The sequence below is a fragment of the Gymnogyps californianus genome, chromosome 18 (genome assembly GCF_018139145.2).
Source record: "Gymnogyps californianus isolate 813 chromosome 18, ASM1813914v2, whole genome shotgun sequence".
In the NCBI taxonomy this organism is placed as follows: domain Eukaryota; kingdom Metazoa; phylum Chordata; class Aves; order Accipitriformes; family Cathartidae; genus Gymnogyps; species Gymnogyps californianus.
Genome location: NC_059488.1, coordinates 8,609,973 through 8,629,370, shown reverse-complemented (window position 1 = coordinate 8,629,370; position 19,398 = coordinate 8,609,973). Strand labels below are relative to the sequence as shown.

The window sequence follows — 19,398 nt, the reverse complement described above, 5'->3', positions numbered from 1 at the left end:
GGGGGTCAGCTCCCGGAGCCCGCCCGGGGCTTGGAGGATGAACACCGGTGTCTGGGGGAGTGGGCAGAGACCTCCTCTCCTCCCAGCTCTTTCCCCCGGTCGTACACGCCGCTTGCTTTTCACCTGCAAAACCCTCCACCAGAATAAAGGGTGCAGCAGAGATCTGGCCGCTCCCCGCTTCTCCGGCCAGCCCCGTGGTGCCCAGTCTTGTTATGTCGATGCTTAATTTCTCCCTTTTCCTCTTGAGAAATTCTCCGATTCTTTCAGTTCATGCACAGACGTGAGTGTGTATGTGCTACCCTCGGTTATTTCTGTCCTATTTCCTCTGTCCGCGATCACTTCCCATTAATACTACCGTGCAGCAGCTCTTGGAGAGAAATTCTCCCTAATCAAGATTTAGTTTAAATCCACTTCGAAATCCTCTAATTCAGTTGGATTAGGCAGAAGGGGTTTGGGGAGATGTGTGTTTTTACTTTTTTTTTTTTTTTTCCCTCCTCTTTTTCCTGTCTGAGCTGCCTCATCTTCACCAATGGACTCACCGGCTTTCTGCGACATATTGTGCTGTTTAAAGAGGGCAGGAATAATTTTATTAAAGAGAAGCAGTCAACTAATTTTAAATCCAAGGCTCGAGATTCTCTAACAAAGTACAGCCCTGGGGATGGCCATGGGGTTCAAGGGAAAACCTGACGGAGGGAGAAGTGCGTTTGAATGTAACGTATGCATTTGCGCACAAGAAAATAGTTGCCTTAATAAAGCAGTAAGAGGCCAAACGGGGCCAGTCCTGGGTTTGCATCGGCTCTGGAAGGAGCCCAGCCGGGGCTGCTTGGGGCTTGGGAAGGGGGGCCAGGGGCGCAGCGGAGGAAAGCACTGAGCTGTGATGGCTCCGATCCTGCAGAGCCGGGATCAGACCCACAGCCACATGGGGCATCAGGGACATCACCGGCTGCAGGATCAGGCCCCCAGACCCCTGTTGGCTCCTCCACCACTGTCCCCACAAGCAAAGCCCCAGCTCTCAGTGGAGCTAATGGGACTTAGAGAGCTAATGCTTACTAATAAGAAAGCACGACTGAATGCATGGGATTAAAAAATTAAAACGACAAAGTAAGCTGCTTATGTAGCCCATCCAGCAACCGCCTGCTAGCAGCACCTGAAATCCCCCACCCTGGGCACCCCAGCCCACCGGGCAGACTGCGGGCACCTCCTCTGCCAGACGCAGCTCCCGGCCAGGCAGGGGCTCGGACCTAATCTCCACACAGCATCTTCATTAACAAGCATGCTTGTTAATATTTCACTGGGAGGCAGCACAAACTTGTCCAAGTACAGGCATCTACAGCTCAGGAGGGGCAATTAGCACCTGGGAGAAGTGCCTAAGTAATGCAGCTCATTTATTCAAATCACTTAAACCACCCACAGTGTCTCGCTTGCCTCAAAACAATGTGATTATAACAAATGTCTAACACAGCAAAGCCTGAAAGCCTCCGGGAGAAGGGATAAAATGCAGGAAATGGGATTGACTTAAACGCATGCATAAATCAGAGCATTCAATAAGGAGGGGAAACTAACTTTTAATCCCTTAATAAACTCATCGGTATCTGGAAGGGGCGGCCAGGAGCAGCCTGGGCTGTGCTGCAGCGATGCAGCAGCAATGCACAGCTGGTGGGTCCGGGGCCATGCACACCTCTGGGCGCAGCACCTGGCTCCGCAGCCTCATCCAGCAAAGCGGCTCCTCCATGAGCGGCACGCGGCACCGGCTGGCCCTTCCCGCAGGGAACCAAGCTGGAAGCCCTGGGAGAGCCGGTGGGGCCAAGGGACAGCACGGTGCACTGAACCCGGCGTCGGTGGGACTGGCAGCAGGATGCTGAGGTGGGTAACCCTGGCAGGAGCATCAACCTCCCGCAGCCGGTTTGAGGTGCTGCTGGTGCTGATTTAGCCAGACGTTTGTTTTGGTTTTATTCCCTTGGGATGCAGAAGGCAAAGACCTTTAGAAAAGGGGGAAAAAAAAAAAACAACCCAACCTCTTCAACCGCTTCCACATCTGGAACCAGTCTACGTTTCTTTTAACTTGTCATCGGCTCTGATGCAATTCAGAGAGATTTATCAGCCCAGGGGCACCGGGAACACGTTACGAGACGGTCTTCCTCCCCTGACTGAGAAAAATTTGATTAGCAAATCCCCCGGTACATTCGTGTTCCCACTTAAACCTTCGGGATACTCAGAAAGACGGCTAAACCCTGCGCGGATTAGATGGGTTCGCCTGCAAATCCTGCTTTAGAGCTGATCCCTACGGGAGGCAGAGCTCAGCGCACGGCACCCACCCCCGCCCCACCACCCATCGGCAGCGGCGCTCGTAGCCCCGGGCTCCGCTCCGCACCCCAGCCCGGGCCCGCACCCGCCCGAGCCGGGACTCGAACCCGGATACTAACGCCCTCCTGCCGCCATTAGCGAGGCGGAAGCAGAAGTGCCCTCCCCCGGTAAACGCGCCCGCTGATTGGGAGCGTGCCCGTTCGTCAGGGCGAGATGCGCGGCGGGCGGGAGCTCGGCGCCAACGGCAGGGGGCAGTCGAAAGGGAGCCGGCCTCTGCGCTCTGATTGGCTGAGTGTGATGAATACATTAAGAAGGCGGCAAAAAGCGCGCGTCTATGCTATTTTAACGGGGTTTTCAGGGTTCTTACGTACTGATACGGGAATGAGAGTGAAAATTTTGTATCGGGATCAAAGAGATGGCCAAGTGAGGAGGAAGAAAACGCGAACTTTTTCTCATCCGATCCTGTGGAGAAGCAGCTCGGTGGAGGTTTAAATAGCAGGGGGCGCAGGCGCACACCCGTGTTGTATGAAAGGAGAGAAGGTTAGCACTCCCCTTGATAAGGATGGAAGAGGCCCCAGTGGCCTGTACAACACGCATACGGTTAAGGCACTGCCACCTACTTCGTGGCATCTAACCATGTTTTTTTTTTTTCTTCTTCTGGTGGGAGGGATCCCTAAAAAAAACCACCTCCCCCCGGTTTCTTTCTTCACCCAGATTCTCCTTTTCCTTCAGCCTAAAAGCGCCCAGTGGAGCAGAGCCCCAGGGTGATAGCTCACTTTCCCTCAGCAGGTTGCAATATGTTCCAGCCCCGATCAGCCTGCACCTAACACAAGCAAAGCCACATCTCTCCCACTACAGAAGGGTGAGCCAGCCCAGCCATCGCACAAACCTTGTTTTCAGTACTGTGCTTTACAAGATTAGCTAATCCTGGCTGTCAAACCACCACTGACATGCCAGGCTGGATATAATTATAGCTAAGTAGAGCTCATGCTGATCTGCCCCAGCATTACTCCCAGGTGGGATACTAGGGACTTAAACACAACCTTTACAAAGGACAGCTATCTAGTAGATCCCTTACATCAGGGCTCTTCAGTTTGCGGGAAAAGAATATCCCTGTTCAAGAGATTTCCTCCCAATAGCAGGGAAACCATCTCCCTTCTCCATAGCTCTCTGGCTCAGAGGGCAGGGAAAGCCATAGCACAGCTGGGCAAGCAAAGCCACACACACAGTTACATGGAGAATACTGTGCTACAAAACATTTTTGAATCTGTGTAAAAATGTTTTGCTGAAGTAATATACCAGCTTCGCTACACTGGTAAAGCAGCACAGCCACATGTCGCAACTGAAAAGTTTCACTGGCCTGTGAGAAAAAGACTGAAAAAAATCATGAAGAAATTGATTATTTCAGCAGCGACGCCCATGAAGTCTAGAGTCTCCTTTCCTGGCGGTAATGAAAAACCTCACAAGACAGTGATATTATTAATAGCCATTTTAGCACAAGCTCAACATGAACTCTATCTTTTTATTTTAAGAAGAAAAGCTATACCTCATGTCTTGCAGCTGTCTTCTTCGCTAAGGGTAAAGCAAGGCAGTCTCCACGCAGCCACTAGAGGAGAGGTTTGTGCTGTAATTGATTTTCAGTTATTATCAAGCACATGAGGTTGATACCAAAAAAAATGGATTTTTGCTTCAACAGGAACAAAACATCCCCTTACAGCAGAACCCTTTGGGTGCAATAAAACTTGTGCCTCAACGCAATCCTTAACCAGCACAAGCTAACTCCTGGATCATCACTCAGCCTGCCCTGCCCATTCTGCAAGGAGAGGGCAGCAGGATTCCTTTCCCCTTAGCTAAAGGTCTCTGTGAGGGTTTGTACTAATGTTGCCTCTGCTGAGGACACCTTCAGTTCAATCCTCTTACTTTCTTTAAACAAATTTTGACTTGAGTTATGCTCCTCTTTTCTTCCTCCACAATGCATGCAAAGCGCCACGCTGCTCCTCCTCCTCCTTTCATCCTTCCCTCCTCAGCAGCAATGGAGCTGCTACAGGAATACTTCCTTCTAAAGGTGTTTTTAAGGGAGGGTTCTTTGGACACAGACACTTCACATTAGTACACTCTTACCACAAGCATACACATAAAATCCCACCTTTTTATTATGGCATATGGTATTTTTTTGGATGTGTAAATACCACATGGGTATGACAAAAAGGGAAAGAAATACCAATGCTGAAATAGATACAGAGTCATGCCATTATCAATACAGTTTCATACGATGGATTTTCAAGATACAAAAGTCTGGGTTTTTTCTTTTTACATTGAAATAACTTTACAGTGTTTTGTGAGCTTGCTTTATAACCAGAAGAGAAAAAAATTAAAATATGCCGAGAACAACTACAAGCAGGGTTCATTTTAATGGTTAACTGAAGAACTGTAACTTTGCTCTAGAACAGCATCTATTAAACACACGTAACGAGGTAAGCAACTATACAGAAGGTAAGAGGAGATTTCACCACAGGAGTCAAGTCAGGGGCAGGAAGAGGGAAATCTGGAACTGCATGGTTTTATTTGGTCACAAAGTTTGAGCTGAGTGTTTAAAATGAAGCACCCTTAAAGATGCAGTACTCCTATTTAAAACAATACAGAAACTTCCCAGGAGACTAGAACCTACATTCTGGAAATAAAAAATAAAAAATTAGACATTTAAAAAAAATTCCACACATCTCTAGGCTCGTGACAACTTACTGTTACAAAGTAGACTGGCAGCTCTTCCTTAAGCAGCAACAGTGCCCAGAAGTAATGCCACCATAAAGTACAGTATCTTTGGGGTGTCCAACACAAGGCTGACACTTCTAACGCGATGTCAGAACGATCCATTTGTCTGCCAAAAGATTAGGCAAGAAAAGGAGACACTGCATCTTTTTTTTTTCCACCACGTTGCCCGGTTCTAGCAAAGAGCTAAGACGTTTTCTTTGGGCCAAGACTAACAGAAACCACTTTATCAAATATTCTTCAGGTTTCCTGCCAAACTGCATTTATTATTCTCATGTGGTTTTTTAATATTTTTTTTAAAAACATTTTTTCCTGACAGTCTCTAAAGTGATACTGGAACGTTTAACAGTCACTCTTCCACAGTTTAATTGTTTTGTCGTTTTCTAGTGCCGCTGATGCAATGATGTTTTCTGTTGGGTGACAAGCTGTTGAGATTACAACATCTAAACAAAAAGAAAAGATATACAAATATCATTATTTACAGCAATGAAATCTGGTTCATAGTAGGCATTTCTGAAAATGCATGTGTATTGCTACTGTATTTTAAAACGGCATAGCCAAGTTACTATTTCCTCGTAGCAGAATTACAAACGCATTATTCATAAATATTTTCCAACTGTTGCTTCTCTGTGAGAGGAAATACTAGCAAAAAAGAATTGAGAGCAGTAGCTGGAATGTGTTTGACAGGTTTCAAAATGTGAGAACTCTCTAGATTCTAGTTCTTGCTTACTTCACAAGCAAAACTCTCGGCATATTATGTCAGACACAGCTAATAAAAACCCAGCTCAGTTTTTTCTTTCCATGTAAGGTATTTCCAACATCCTATTCAATGCTTAGACAGCACTTCATCTTCAGAGCCTTGCTCCAGCCTGAAAATGAAAACCTGCTGCCACTGCCCCCACTTACAGTCCAAATCAACGGTCCTGCAAAGGAATAAGCATGCTTAGATTTCACAGCACAATTCCTTCTAGTCAGTACGGCGAAAGTGCTGCTCTCTTATGGGATTCAGACTGAAGTATCCATCAGGTGACATCTCAACACATGCTCAACTCTGCCTTCAAGAGCAGGCATACGTACAGACATTTACAAACAGCAGGAGCACATCAGTCCTTATCCTTTCAAGAGCTGCAGCTTTGGAAGGTGTTAATAGGCAATTCAAAGTCACTAATATTATGAGTCACTTAAATATCTCATCCAGTTCTGAACTCAAGGAAATCTCTTTTATAAGCTGATGTCAAAGTTCTCACAGTGAAAGAATAAACACTTGCAATGCCTATAAAAAACCCTTCATAAAAAGGAGCGAACTCCTGGGGTTCAATTAAGCTTCAGCCAGTCAATAATTCATGGGTCTGACAGTCAAAACTAAACATCAGAGAGAAAATGCTCAAGCTAAGCCCTCATTACAAGCTGACGTGAGGGATATTCCATCAATAAAAACAAAATCCTCTTCCACACCTGTGTGTCCTTGTAATTTCTGTACAATCTCTTTTGTCTGAAGGTTCCAAATATAAACCAGGTTGTCTTCTGAACCGGACACGATCCACTGGAGGGGCAGAGAAAAAACACAGTTATTTCAATCCTTCCCCTCATCTATATCTAACTGCTATTATTCAGTAAACATTTCATTGTCGTCATATGAAAGGGAACTTCCCACAGTATATCACTGCTTGACGCGGTTCATTCTCTCTCAGCCTCTATTCAGTGTATACAGGCAGCAGAAAGCTTTGTTCCACCCTACATATGCTGGCGGAGGAAAACTAACAGAGCAAAAAGGGCTAAGGTGGTTCTGTGTTAGGACTTAATCTCTGCTGATTTGTTCTGTCATCTCAGCCAGAACACACCAACCTACGGATGGCTGATTGCCATGTGGCTATGGCGAACCGATACACAAGCAGCCGCTCTCCTGCTGCAGGAAAGTCCTCTTCTACTACTGCAGCGGCGGGAGCCTGCAATGGGACAGCGGGCCCCCCCTAAAGACACAGACACCAGAGGTGCTCAGAGGGACTTTCCTAGGACATGCTCTTCTCCCACTGCACTATGGCACCTGTGAACCAGCACCCACCAAAGGAGGTTTCAATCCCCAAACTACTGTTTCTTCTACAGAGAAAAGCAGTAAAAACTGCACATCGGTAAAAAGCATCTCAAATAAACACTAACCTTTCCACCAGTAACGGAGAAATTTGCAAATATGCAGTACTTCTCATTTTTGTGTCCTGTGTACGTCTTCAGGCACTGAAAGTGAAGAGCCACAAGACATTAATACAGCTGGGAGGTAGTTTTCTCAGTCAAGGACAAACTCTCTTGGCAGAAAAGACTAAATATATCTGCAGGGTGTTTCCCACCCTGCCAACTTATCTAGAGGATGCAGAGGGCATCTCTGCCCTAGAACGCTAAACAATTTTGAAGGGGAAAAAAACAAAGCAGCCCTAAATTTGTCATATTACTACAGAGAAAGAGAGCAACAGCAATTTATTGTTCATAAAGAGAAAAATGCAGAACTATAGCTTTACTTAATGTCTCAGGGCTATGCAGGAGCCCAATTACTTTTTTTTTTTTCCCCCAAAGGCATCTTTAGTCATAGAATCATAGAATGGTTTGCGTTAGAAGGGACCTTTAAAGGTCATCTAGTCCAACCCCCCCGCAATGAGCAGGGACATCTTCAACTAGATCAGGTTGCTCAGAGCCCCGTCCAACCTGACCTTGAATGTTTCCAATGTTACCACCTCTCTGGGGAACCTGTTCCAGTGTTTCACCACCGTCATCGTAAAAAATTTCTTCCTTATATCTAGTCTAAATCTACCCTCTTTTAGTTTAAAACCATTACCCCTTGTCCTATTGCAACAGGCCCTGCTAGAACTTTGTCCTCTCCAGTAAAAGGGTACTAACACTTTTTTCTGTAGTATTCATAAAATGTTAAGCAAGTTTAAAAAGCACATATGAAATCCAGATTTTCCTATAAGCTTAGTTAAGGCTACATAGTGAGACAGGACTGGTTTTACCTTTCCTTTGCTGTAGTCCCAAAGTTTAAGAGTGCTAGAAAACAAAAGAAAAACAAAGATTTTAGTTCTTGGGGTTTTTTTTTTTTTCATCTGACAATTCCTGGCTGCAGAAAAAGTTTCTCCATACCAGAGTTCTTAAAGTCTACATGGATCACTTTAGCCTGGCTTCAGAATGCAGCATTAGTTAATCCCAAAGTATCAATTTTACTGCCATGCCATTCATATTCTCCTCCGTAATAAAAAAGGATGTATTTAAAATTTCCCCCCACCTGCAAGTTTCTTTACAAATAATGACCAGACAACTAGGGAAACAATGGGCAGGATAACATACAAATTACAGTGAGAGGGGATAAGGTAGTTTGGTAATCCCCCAACTCCCAATGCATCCAAAAGATTCATACAGATTTCATTAGACATGATCTTTCTCAGGGTGAGAAACCCACTAGAATCAGGGATGGCCCTACAAACTATCCCTTTTCCCTCAGCTGTTTTAAAATCAAATCCTGCTGAAAGTAGATACAGACCAAAATACGCACACACTGCCCTAATTTTTCAACTTGCAGTCCTGCACCAGGGTGTTTCATGGGAGTAAACACTGGACTGAGGCATCCTCAACCTGTTCAAGCCTGAGCAAGTGAATAAGCACGCTACTGAATACCACTTGGACATGAAGCGAGTCACTTGTTTCAGGCAAGCACTAGGCTCTTCCACAGACTAAGCAAGTCCCATGCATGTCCAGATACAGACCATCTGTACTGATACGCAGGCTACTGTCAGAGCTTGCAAAATAGTCCCCCTTCTCTTCCTCTGGGAGCCTAACCTGTGTTTTCTCTGCTTTTCATTGACTAGTTGAAAAAGGCAGGCAACAGTCTGTGCTACCTTTTGTACAAAGATGCTCAGACAAGGAGGGCATCAACCTCACGACCTAGGAAAGGAAGGTCTCACGAAAGCAACAGCATCATTATCGTCTGTGAATGGAGATGACAGACCAGCTAATCCCTTCTTAGTAGCTGCATGGAAATTCTCCAGGTGAATCATTCTCAATACAATCAGCCCACCTGCACTGCTTTTATGCCTTACACACAAAGTTATTTATATATTGCAGTCTTTCATAGGCTAGATTTTTTTTCTGTCTCTTGATGTTACAAAAGAATCATATGATTAATGCAAAGAAATACTAAGGTTTTGAAAGGTACAAGAAGGAATGAATGGGTCTTGCAGTCACTAAGTAATGCCAAGACTTTAAGACCACCCAAGTCCTGCCTGTGCCATTAGCAAAGCACAACACCTTGCAGGCTTTTCAAGTTTGATAGTATATATGAACTTGTATAGTATCATTACTATGATAGCTAAAGAGCAGCAAAATAAAGTTTTATCTGATACTCAAACACTTCAAAGCCTGTGGGTTTTTCTTTTTTTTTTTTAAATACTTACTTGTCCAAAGTTGCAGCTAGTATGTATTTGCCATTTGGTGAGAATTTCACAAAAGACACAGGAGGGTTATCATCATCTACATTGAAAATAAAAGCAATATTAAACAGTGCACAGTTGTATTGTCTCATTGACAGAGAATTTCTTTTGACAATAATTTGTTGTTAATTGTTTCACTGAAACAAGCTTTCAGTTTTGTTGTCCCTTGGTACTTCAAGAAAGAGGTGTAGGAAAGGTGATTGTTTTCTTTAATTTAAGAAACGGATATTAAGCATTTTGCTCACAAACATTTTAAATAACAATTTAAATAACCCTTTGTAACCTACCTTCCTTGCAGCAACACTTATCAGAGCAAGACCGTATCTCTACCTTTTAAAAAATCATTATATTCGAATACATGCCACTGATTTGCAGTGCCATATAACTTGTCTATATAATGCTTTATAAGAATATGAAGGACTAGGGAACATATGCCCAACAGGTGGTTTCGTTTTATTAGCTATGTTCACAAGATGCCTTCACGCATCTTGCAATAAAAAGGCAGCTTGTGTAGTCCCAGACTACCTGTTTCCATCACATCCAACAGTACAAACAACTTTGTCGTTGCAGTTTTGAACTGCTGCACAGCAAGCACTACACAGCTGAATGGTAGAAAACTTTGGAAAACTCTCATTTGTCCATCTACATTATACAACACTCAAAGCTTAAGCAAGTTTCCATTCATGTGAGAGGATACTTCCTCTTATTGCAATAGACAGGAGGACAACAGTGTACTAACAGAGTAGTAGGAAGACAGTAAAATTGAGCTTAAGGAAGCCACTGTTCACAGCAACGATGCAGAATACCTGTTTCACAACTCAACAGCGAAAAATAGAGCACAAACAAGAAATATTTCTACTTACCAATCAGTGTTTTCAAGCACTGGCCTGATGCTGTATCCCAGATTCGACTATTAAAAACACACGAGAATCATTACTATTGGTTTTGAAGTCTTTGTTCCGATTTTAACATTACAAATACAAGCTTTTTTTAAAAAGTCCTTTTTTTAAAATGCAAAAGGTTTGAACAGTGCTGCAGACAAGAAATAACCACTTACCAGAGTCCATCATAACTACTTGACACTATCAGGGATCCATCACGATTAAAATGCACCTGTAATATTATAGAAGGGGAAAAATAACTTTACTGATGTTCATAAAGATCAAATTTTTAAGCTCCACTGAAAGTACTTATCTTCCATTACTGACACTGCAATTCATGTGGATAGAAGCAGAAAGTCAACACGACATACAAACAACAGGGACGAGTTTAGATGGGTAACACGATCAAAACCAAGATTCTTTCCACCCCAGTTTGTCTGACATAATTATAAAGAGGGATGGATGTTAACGACAGCTGTTTATTCAAGCATCAGGGCCTGGAATATATGTTTCTTCAGAAGCTAAGAAGAACACATGAACACACAGATACTCTGTTCAGACAGCATTAGCGGCTTGAATAATAGTAGCATCAAACCTGGGGATAGTACCTTATAATTTTAAGGGCATGGAATTTAACCTTGTAGGTAGCCACATATATGTTTGAACTACACCTCAAAATACTGCTATTTTAAAGAATAATTACTACTAACGTACATTTGTAAGTGTGAAATATCTTCTATACGAGGCAGAACAATCATGTTACAACAGCCATGGTTTAGCACATCTGAGGCTCAATTTTTTTTCAGTTTCCTTCATTTCAAAAACATTAAGAGTTGAACACCTTCCGTTTTGCTTCATTTGAATGGATATTGCTGTATTCCAAGCTCCTTTCACCTATTAAATGAATGAGATTTGAAACAGAGCGAACTATGGAACTACCCTGCTCTGGACTTTAGTAATAGCTTGGAACAACATGAAAGCAACAGACATACAGGTTGTTCTCTGAGTCTCAAGTGACCACAAATCTATGCCCCAGCATCAGACTGCTAGACTCAGGCACGACTGGCACACCAGTATTCACTGCTCCCCACATTAACACCCAAGACCAAAATCCATATCGATCTTACAGAAAACACTGTTCATTTCATTCTCTTTGAGCAACGACCACTGGCAAATCCACCACAGCCCATCCACCACACTGTGTAAGGACTTGATAATAAGAGTTAGAGCACAAACCCACTTCTCTACAAACAGAGGCAGGAGAGGAGCTCTGCTAAGCAAAATAAGCACGTTAGCGCACTCATTTATCAGAAGGGACTTACAGCTGAAACTGGGTCAGAATGAGCAGGCAACGTCTTGAGGCACTTCCCTGTTTTCACATCCCATATCCTCACGCTTTCGTCAAACTGAAGATTGAAGAAATGCACAAGGTGGTTTAATGACGCACCTATTCGAGGCATGCAAGGTGTTACAGCTTCACTAGATGCACGTGCCTTCCTCCAGCTGCACTGCAGCTGCATCAGAAAGCCTAGGACACAAGCACCACACAGGGCAAAAATAACAGACTGGGAACACAGCTCCCTGAACTCTTCCTCTCCATGCAGGAAACCTGCATCTTGAAGATGGGTTAAGGACTTGACTGCGTCCCCAAGCAAAGACAGCAGTGGCACTGCGCAGTTCATCTGACTACAAGCTGTGTTTGTGGAGGAAGACAAAGAATTGAAATAGTAAAGGGTTGTGACCGGTACCCCCTGCTCCTGACCCTTGCAAGCATAACTAACACCATTTTGTAAGGCAAGCAGCCATTCTCTGTGACTGAGCGGGTCAGGTATTTGTTCCCTTTCCCTCATTATCAGGCCCTGAAGGTCCTGTGAACCAAGCAGACAAACCAAACAGATTTCTTCTTCCCCTCCCTACCAGCCTCAAGATTCCTGGGCGCCAGGCTGATGACTCCCTTCCTCGCCAGCCTTGAAGGTCCCAGGCACCCGGCCAACCCGGTGGTGGTGATCACCCCGTCCCAGAACAGGGAAGCGTAACAGCACACAGAGCACTGCCTACAAAATCAAGCAGTTACAACTCCTAAGCGGGGAACTTGGACCAGAACTGCTGCTGGATAGTGAGCCCGTGACCCCTCCGGTAGCCAGGGACACCACCACCATCGTCTGCTTCCTCCGAGGACTGAGTGACTCGTATTCTTTTATTTTATATTATTCTTGAGCCTAGATTATGATTGTTATATTGATACAGCAAACCATGTATTCAGGTCTGACCTGATCTGCAGGGGGTCCAGGTGATTACAATTCATACTTTGAGTTAAGTTAGAATCTAGGTGATTACAAATTATAAGTTGTATTATAAATTCTGTATTACGCTACCTATAAATTGTACTATATTGATTCTGCTTGAAGTCCTGTGCCATTCTAATCATAAATTCTGTGCTATACTAGTCATAATATCCTGTTAAGAAAATAAAGCTTTAATCGTAACTATGATTTAGTGCCGTCATCATTCTGCCAAGGATCCCTAAAAGAACCTGTCTGCCCCCTTAGTGCTGAGTGACAGGGGTGTGCGGTACTTGCTTTGCACAAAGGGGGAAAAAAAAAAAAATCACTTACTGATCCAGAAACGATGAGGTTTGACTGAGGGTTGAAGTTGCAGCAGAAAACGTAGTTACTGTGCCCTTTCAATGTCTTTAAGCACTTACCCTGAAATAAGATTTAGCAGAGTTAAATATAAAGCATCCTTCAGTGCGATAAATGCATTCAGATAAGCTGCATTAAGGTTAATCACTGTGCAGCACACAAAGAAACCATCTCTAACCCCAGATTTAGATGGGCAGAGGACCAGCTACAGCAAAACAACAGGAAAGAAAAAAACCACATTTTTAATGACTGCAGCCAAGTTGCAAACCCTTTGGGCAACTCAGGAGAACCAAGCAGTTTAACATGCCTAATCAAAATTCAACTAAATTATTCAGTTCTCATTGTAATCAGAGAAAAGGAAGGGAGAAAGAAGCAAAAACAAGTGAAGCTATGATAAGAAGGTACAAAAAGCTTTCTTCTGAGAGGCTGCTTTCAGAAATGAAGCCTGCAGTTGCATTGCCACCATAAGGCTTAAGCACTCTCAGAAGATAACCAGACTCCTCGTGGTATCCATAAGTATCCCCCTCTTTCCGAAAGCAGACAGCATAACTCACTCATGCTCACAGCCCATTCAACCAGCAGCTCATTATAAGCAGGAAAGAATGAGTATTACCCAAAGAGGAGCCAGTGCTTAAAACTCTACCTTCTCTCATCACAGCACATCAAGGCTGTCTCTCAGAAGAACATGAGTTAAGATGCCAATGCTGGGGAGAAGGAAGGTAAATAGTAGTTTCTGCCCTTACCGAGCTTACATCCCAAATTTTGAGAGTTTTATCATCGGAGGCAGAGACAAGAAGGTTGGAATCTGATGACCAAGCAACATCAGAAATACCCTAAAACAAAGGAAAACAATTCTCTTCTCAGCTCTGTTTGTTCACTGACACAGGAAAACGGAAAACACAGAGCACATATTATATTCACAGCTGAAGCCTGAAAGAAAATTCAGCATTGAGAGTTGGGAATTCATTGATTTGACTGGGTTAAGAGCTCCTTTGACACTTGTTCATTTTAAGCTGAGCCATATACTCCAAAAACATCAATGGCTTGTTCACATAGCTCTTACTGTGGCCACCAACACCCTTTCTTGGAATTCATAAACAGTATGCCATATAAACTAATCTGAGTAAGTGGCTTCTCTTCATGACAAATGGCTTGCTCTTTACTGTCTGAGTCCCTAAAGGCTGGAGAAGAACAAGATTCTACTGTTTTTTCCTTTTGGTGAATCTTCATTTTTGCTTATGAAATTTCAGCATGTAAGAAACTTTAGAAAACAAAACCAAAGGGTTTGGGAGTTTGTGTTTTCTTTAGAACTTTGCAGAATGAGTAAGTGTTGTGTTTATGTAGGCAAACCCACAAGAAAAATTCAATCTCCTTAAAAGGCAAGCCATTCTGCTCCATATACAAAGGAAAGAAGGAACAGGACACACTTGTAGAGTTTACAGGGATTTTCACCCCAGAAAGCACTGCCCCATGTCTGAGGTTGGTGTTCCTGAAATGGAGGGACTCAAGAAAATGGCTAGGCAGTGTGCACGCAGGTACTTCATTATCAGCCTGCACTTCACCCATATTTCCAGCCTGACCTGGTATTACTTCAGCAATTCCAGTCCCAGGCTGTTGCACAGGACTGTATAAACAAAGAAGTACAAAACGAGACTGAAGAACAAACCTTCTACACAAGTCAAACTAACCAAGAATGGAAATTTCTGGATGAGGAAAAGAAAGCAAAATTCTTCACAAGTAAATTCATATTCAAGTGCACAGTAATCTCCTCATACTTACCAGTTTATGACCAGATATTGTTTTTTCAAACTTGCCATCATATGCTCCCCAAATTTTAATGAGTTTGTCAGCAGCTGGAAAAGAACGCGCCAGTTAAGAGATTAACAGCACTAACAGATACAGCTGTCCCTTCCAGGTGGAAAGAAATATGTTAACTACGTCTCTGCAAACACCGGGTAGTTCTCCCTCCCCAGGCAGACCTAAGTGTATAAGGTAATATGTAATTGGTAAAGAACAGTTTTGTACACGCCAAGCTGCAGCAGCTGAGATTACATAAACTGCCTGGAATGCACAGAGTCTCCAGCCGCTTTAGTTTCTCTGATGACAACTTGGGTTTCTACTTTTGTTTTAGATTGCCAGTGGTAAAAGTAGTACCATTCCATGAGGAATGCTGAAACGCTTTTGCCCAAAAAGAACAAAAATTACACCAGAAGCTGGACTGAATAAATGCCTGCAAAAACCCAAACATATTATCCATGTTAACTTGCAAAACACACCAGAGAAAAAGGTCGATATTTGCCAGAGGTAGAGGTTGGAAAATATATTCAACAGTGTTCTTTTCAATTGCCTTTTGCTTATATACAGATCCTCTCTGGATCACTGAGGGTCATATCAATGCATTTTCAAAGGAAAGCTGTCAAGCAATGTTGACTACCGAAAAAATTTTAGGAAATGCCAAAGCTGACAGGAAGAGGACTTGATCTACCACTTAAGACATCAAGTAGTGAAACACTATTTATAATAACCTTCTGCACATTTCACTGGGGTAATCAAAGGCTCTGTCTTATTAACCACCACAGGTACAGTGACAGAAACGCATGGCCAGTCCTCCATACCACACTCTACAGTCCAGTCTAGTAGCGCAAAGCTACCTTCCTTATTCCCCAGCGCTAAGCTTTCGCCTGCGGATATCATACACAAAGTTTAATTCAAAAGCTTAAGCTATGTATTTAGCGATACAGAAAAGCACAAGGGTTTCCTTTGCACAGGAAGAGAATCCTGCGTTTGCTTTTGCCCATTTGCTCAGTAAAGAAAGCTGAACAGGTGAGGACTCTCCAACTTGGCAACGCATAGAAGATCCAGTGTTCAAAGTAACAGAACTTAAAAAGCTTAAAGCAGATTATCGCAAAGACTGACAGCTTTAGTATTGTTCCTTTTAAGAAAAACCATGACACTACATCCCTCCTCCATCTGATGAAGGTAACACTAAAGACAGGCAGTTCTCCAAGGCCCACATTTGCATGTTTTAGATGAGATAAAAAGAAAGCAATACTTACAGGAGCTGGCTAGCCACTCTCCATTAGGACTAAACTTTACTGATGAGACTGCCTTTGTATGTCCTGCTAACGTGAACTTTAGAGCATAGTTTGGTTTTACTGGCGCAGGCTGTAAGAAAAATATTTATGAATAAGTCGAATAAATTCCAAATTTAGTATCTCAGTGACAAGCTCTGTATCAGACTGGGTCAGTACACAGTAATGGACTGCGTGGATGTTCACCATAATAGAGATTCCAGCGTTTGCATTTCCCCCCCTCCCCCCCAAATTCAAAAAACAACAAAACAAAACAAACACCCTTGCTGTCTGGGGCCAGCAGTGCTTTACTGTTGCATGCACACCACCAACTCATCCTCGATACGAATTTCATCCAAGCCAATAACAAACAGGTGAGAGTAATCCAACAGTCCAACCATAAAGTGCTTGGCAGATCAGAATAATACTCTTGGTATTGATCTGTGTAGTGCTTTTAAGTATTTGCAGTTTTCATCCTTCACGTGAATTAAATCACAGGCCACTTCCTCCATACTCCTAAAATCCCATTTTTTTCCCTTTTCACCCTTTGCAAAGGCTTCATGGTTAGACAATAACATCTCCTTTGAGCATTTGCAGGCTTCAAAGAATCTGAATAATGACTGCTTCCCCACTTTGCAACTACGATCATAGATTCACCAATTCTCCAGTCACCTCCAGGCATTCCAAGGATACAACCAACCTGCCTTTTTAATGCTCAAAGTGACAAGAAGTATTTCGTTAGCAAGAACTTCCACAAAATCAGAAAAACCCTAGCGCTACAGAAGAGGCTGTACTCCATCTGCTTTTCCCATAAAATCCTCAGCACCTTTTCAGCTCGAGACTACAGCAGAAGCAGAGATCTGGAGAAGATCTTAATCTGTATGAGAATTCAATTCTCTAATTCTGCTTTGCCTGTTGAATATGCAGGTAGTTGCCATGTGTATTTACATGGATATTGTTCGGAGCTCCACACACACCTTGCTCTGATTGGTTGAGGAGGAAGGAGTAGATTGTGTTTTGGTGGATTCTGCATCTGGCTTCTTTTCTTCTGTTGCCATGGTTCTGAAGCTGGCAAATGAGACTTATGGTGCTTGAAGGGGAGAATGAATGTGCTGCTTCAAAAGGCAGTCCTTGCCACAGAGAAGAGAACCGCACTGAAATGAAAACCTGGAAGAAAAACAAAATATTCTCATTAGCTGTCAAAAAGATTCTCAGCAGCTAGAAGAATGAGATTAGCCTAACTGCACGTCACCAGAAACCAGTAAGGAAACCCATATTCTGTATCTGTTTAGCAACACAGCGGTATTTTAGGCCTTCAGACCTACTAACGTGCAAGACCAAGAACCCAAGCCACGGCCTTTTATCACTTCTTGGAGAGCTTGCTTCCACTCTGCTCCATTCCAAACAGAAATAAAGCAGAATAGCTTTTCGGTGTGGCAGGGTTTTCATATCATATTCCCCGAAATATTTCTAACAAGTACTTACTACAGAGTAAATACCATGGTTTGTACAAAAGGTGGAAGGAACGGTCCAGGGCCTTTTTTCCAGATTTATTAAGGTACAGAATACAAGATCATAACGAACACAAAAAATAACAGGCATTTCCAAAGCTTAAGACCCTACTAGATTCCTTTCATCTCAGAATGCAAGTATTTCAGTGTCATATTTCCCTCCCAAACAGTCTGAGCATCAAATCATACCCTTCTCCACCTGAGACTTTCACCTGACCAAAAGCCAGCCTTGTATTAGTCTCACCAGACTTGCTTTCTGTAACAAAATCTGAAAAAGTGCTGTGCCAGTATTTGGTAATCAGGGCTGATGCTGCAGAGGGAACAGATCTCCGCTGCAGCTCAGCTACATTTCAGCCTAGTAACAGAATAACCTCCAGCTCACACTGTAAGGATTTGTCTTCGAAGTACGCTCACAATAGCCCACCACCACTACCATTCTTTTTGCGGGTGGCAGCAGATTTGGGAGCAATAGCATTTGCTCTTCCAGCGACTGCTGGCATTTTAAGCATCTCCTTCTTGGGAGGGGAAGGGAGGGTGCAGAGCAAAGCACTACCAGTTGCCTGTCTGCTTTAATAAGCCCTTTCCACAGCGTGGATAAATCACCGGTCGCAACAATAAGAAATTAAAGTTTTCTAATGCAGATCAGATCCTTTTCATCTGGAACTAATCTGGGAACTTCGGCGAGCACGCATCCCGCTGCCAGCGCTCAGCTCCGCCTGCGCCGCCGCATCCTCCCGCACAAACCCCAGCGCCAGCACCTCGCCGCCGCTCAGCTCCCACGCCCGAGGGGCTCGCAGCAGGGGCGACGCGGGTTCCCTGCAAACGCCCAGCACCGGCACAGCCCCCGCCGCCGGGCACGCGGTACCGACACACCCACCGGCCCCTAGGCCACCGGCTACAAACGCCCCTTCGCCGCCCGCCCTCGCCTCACCACGCTCGGGGTGGACGGGGTGGGGGGGAAGGAAGTTCCCTGCGGGGACCCCAAACTTTCGGGGGGCCGGGCGGGCAGCTCCCCGGCCCGCCCGCTGCAGCCCTGCACGGCTGCGGGAGCCGCCCGCATGCACGCGCGCCTGCACCGCCCGCGGCGCGCGCCGGCCCGGGGGTCCCCACGCGGGAGGGGCGGGGGGGGGGGGAAAGGCGGGAGGGTGGCGGCGCGAGGCAGGGCCGGGCTCGGCGCGCGCCCCCCGCGAGGGTGGGGGTGGTGGTGGTGGTTGGGGGGGGAGTGGGTTCCGCGCGCTGCCTGAGGGGAGGCGGCGCCGCGCGCGGGGAACGGCGGTGCGGGAGCCCGGCGGTGAGGAGACGGGAGGGGAGGCGGCCCGCCCCCGCGCCTCTCGGTGACTTACCGGGGGAAGGGAAGGGGGGGCCGGCGGCAGCGCCGCCGCCTCCTCCGCGGCGAGGAGGAGCGCGGCCGCGGGAGGGGAGGGGGGGACGCGGCGGCGGCAGCTCCGGGGCCGCCAGGCGGGGGAATGTGGAACGGCGCATGCGCGATCCGGGCCAAAGGCTGCACAATGCCGCTCTCTCCCGGGAGCGCTACGGCAAGGCCCGGGAGCCAAAAAGCAGCGCTCGCGCGCGCGGGCGGCGCCTTAAAGGGGCAGGCGCCGCCTTCGCTTCGGCCTTTCTCCCGCCCTCCCTTCTTTCACTTTCCCGGGCTGAGTGGCAGCGGTCGGCGGGGAGGAAGCTCTGAGCTCCCTGTCGTGCTCTCCCTCCGCCACGGGTAAGGCCCCTGAGCTGCTGCCCTTGCCCTGAGTGGC

The 19,398-nt window shown here is 45.2% G+C and overlaps 1 protein-coding gene and 1 non-coding gene across 2 annotated transcripts; one reads left to right on the top strand and one right to left on the bottom strand.

The window, feature by feature from the left end:
• Positions 1–2,822: 2,822 nt before the first annotated feature.
• Positions 2,823–2,950, top strand: LOC127023870 (U6atac minor spliceosomal RNA). Its single transcript, XR_007767488.1, has one exon. It is a non-coding gene; the product is annotated as a U6atac minor spliceosomal RNA (small nuclear RNA).
• Positions 2,951–4,391: 1,441 nt separating this feature from the next.
• Positions 4,392–19,051, bottom strand: WDR5 (WD repeat domain 5). The gene is made up of 14 exons (XM_050907812.1): positions 18,991–19,051; positions 17,114–17,303; positions 16,122–16,230; positions 14,845–14,918; positions 13,809–13,898; positions 13,039–13,128; positions 11,746–11,829; positions 10,600–10,655; positions 10,406–10,452; positions 9,507–9,582; positions 8,073–8,106; positions 7,231–7,305; positions 6,529–6,616; positions 4,392–5,516 (listed from the first exon to the last, which is right to left on the bottom strand). Exons 2-14 carry the CDS (start codon positions 17,192–17,194, stop codon positions 5,416–5,418), a joined length of 1,005 nt encoding a protein of 334 aa, XP_050763769.1. The 5' UTR covers positions 17,195–17,303; positions 18,991–19,051; the 3' UTR covers positions 4,392–5,415.
• Positions 19,052–19,398: the final 347 nt, after the last annotated feature.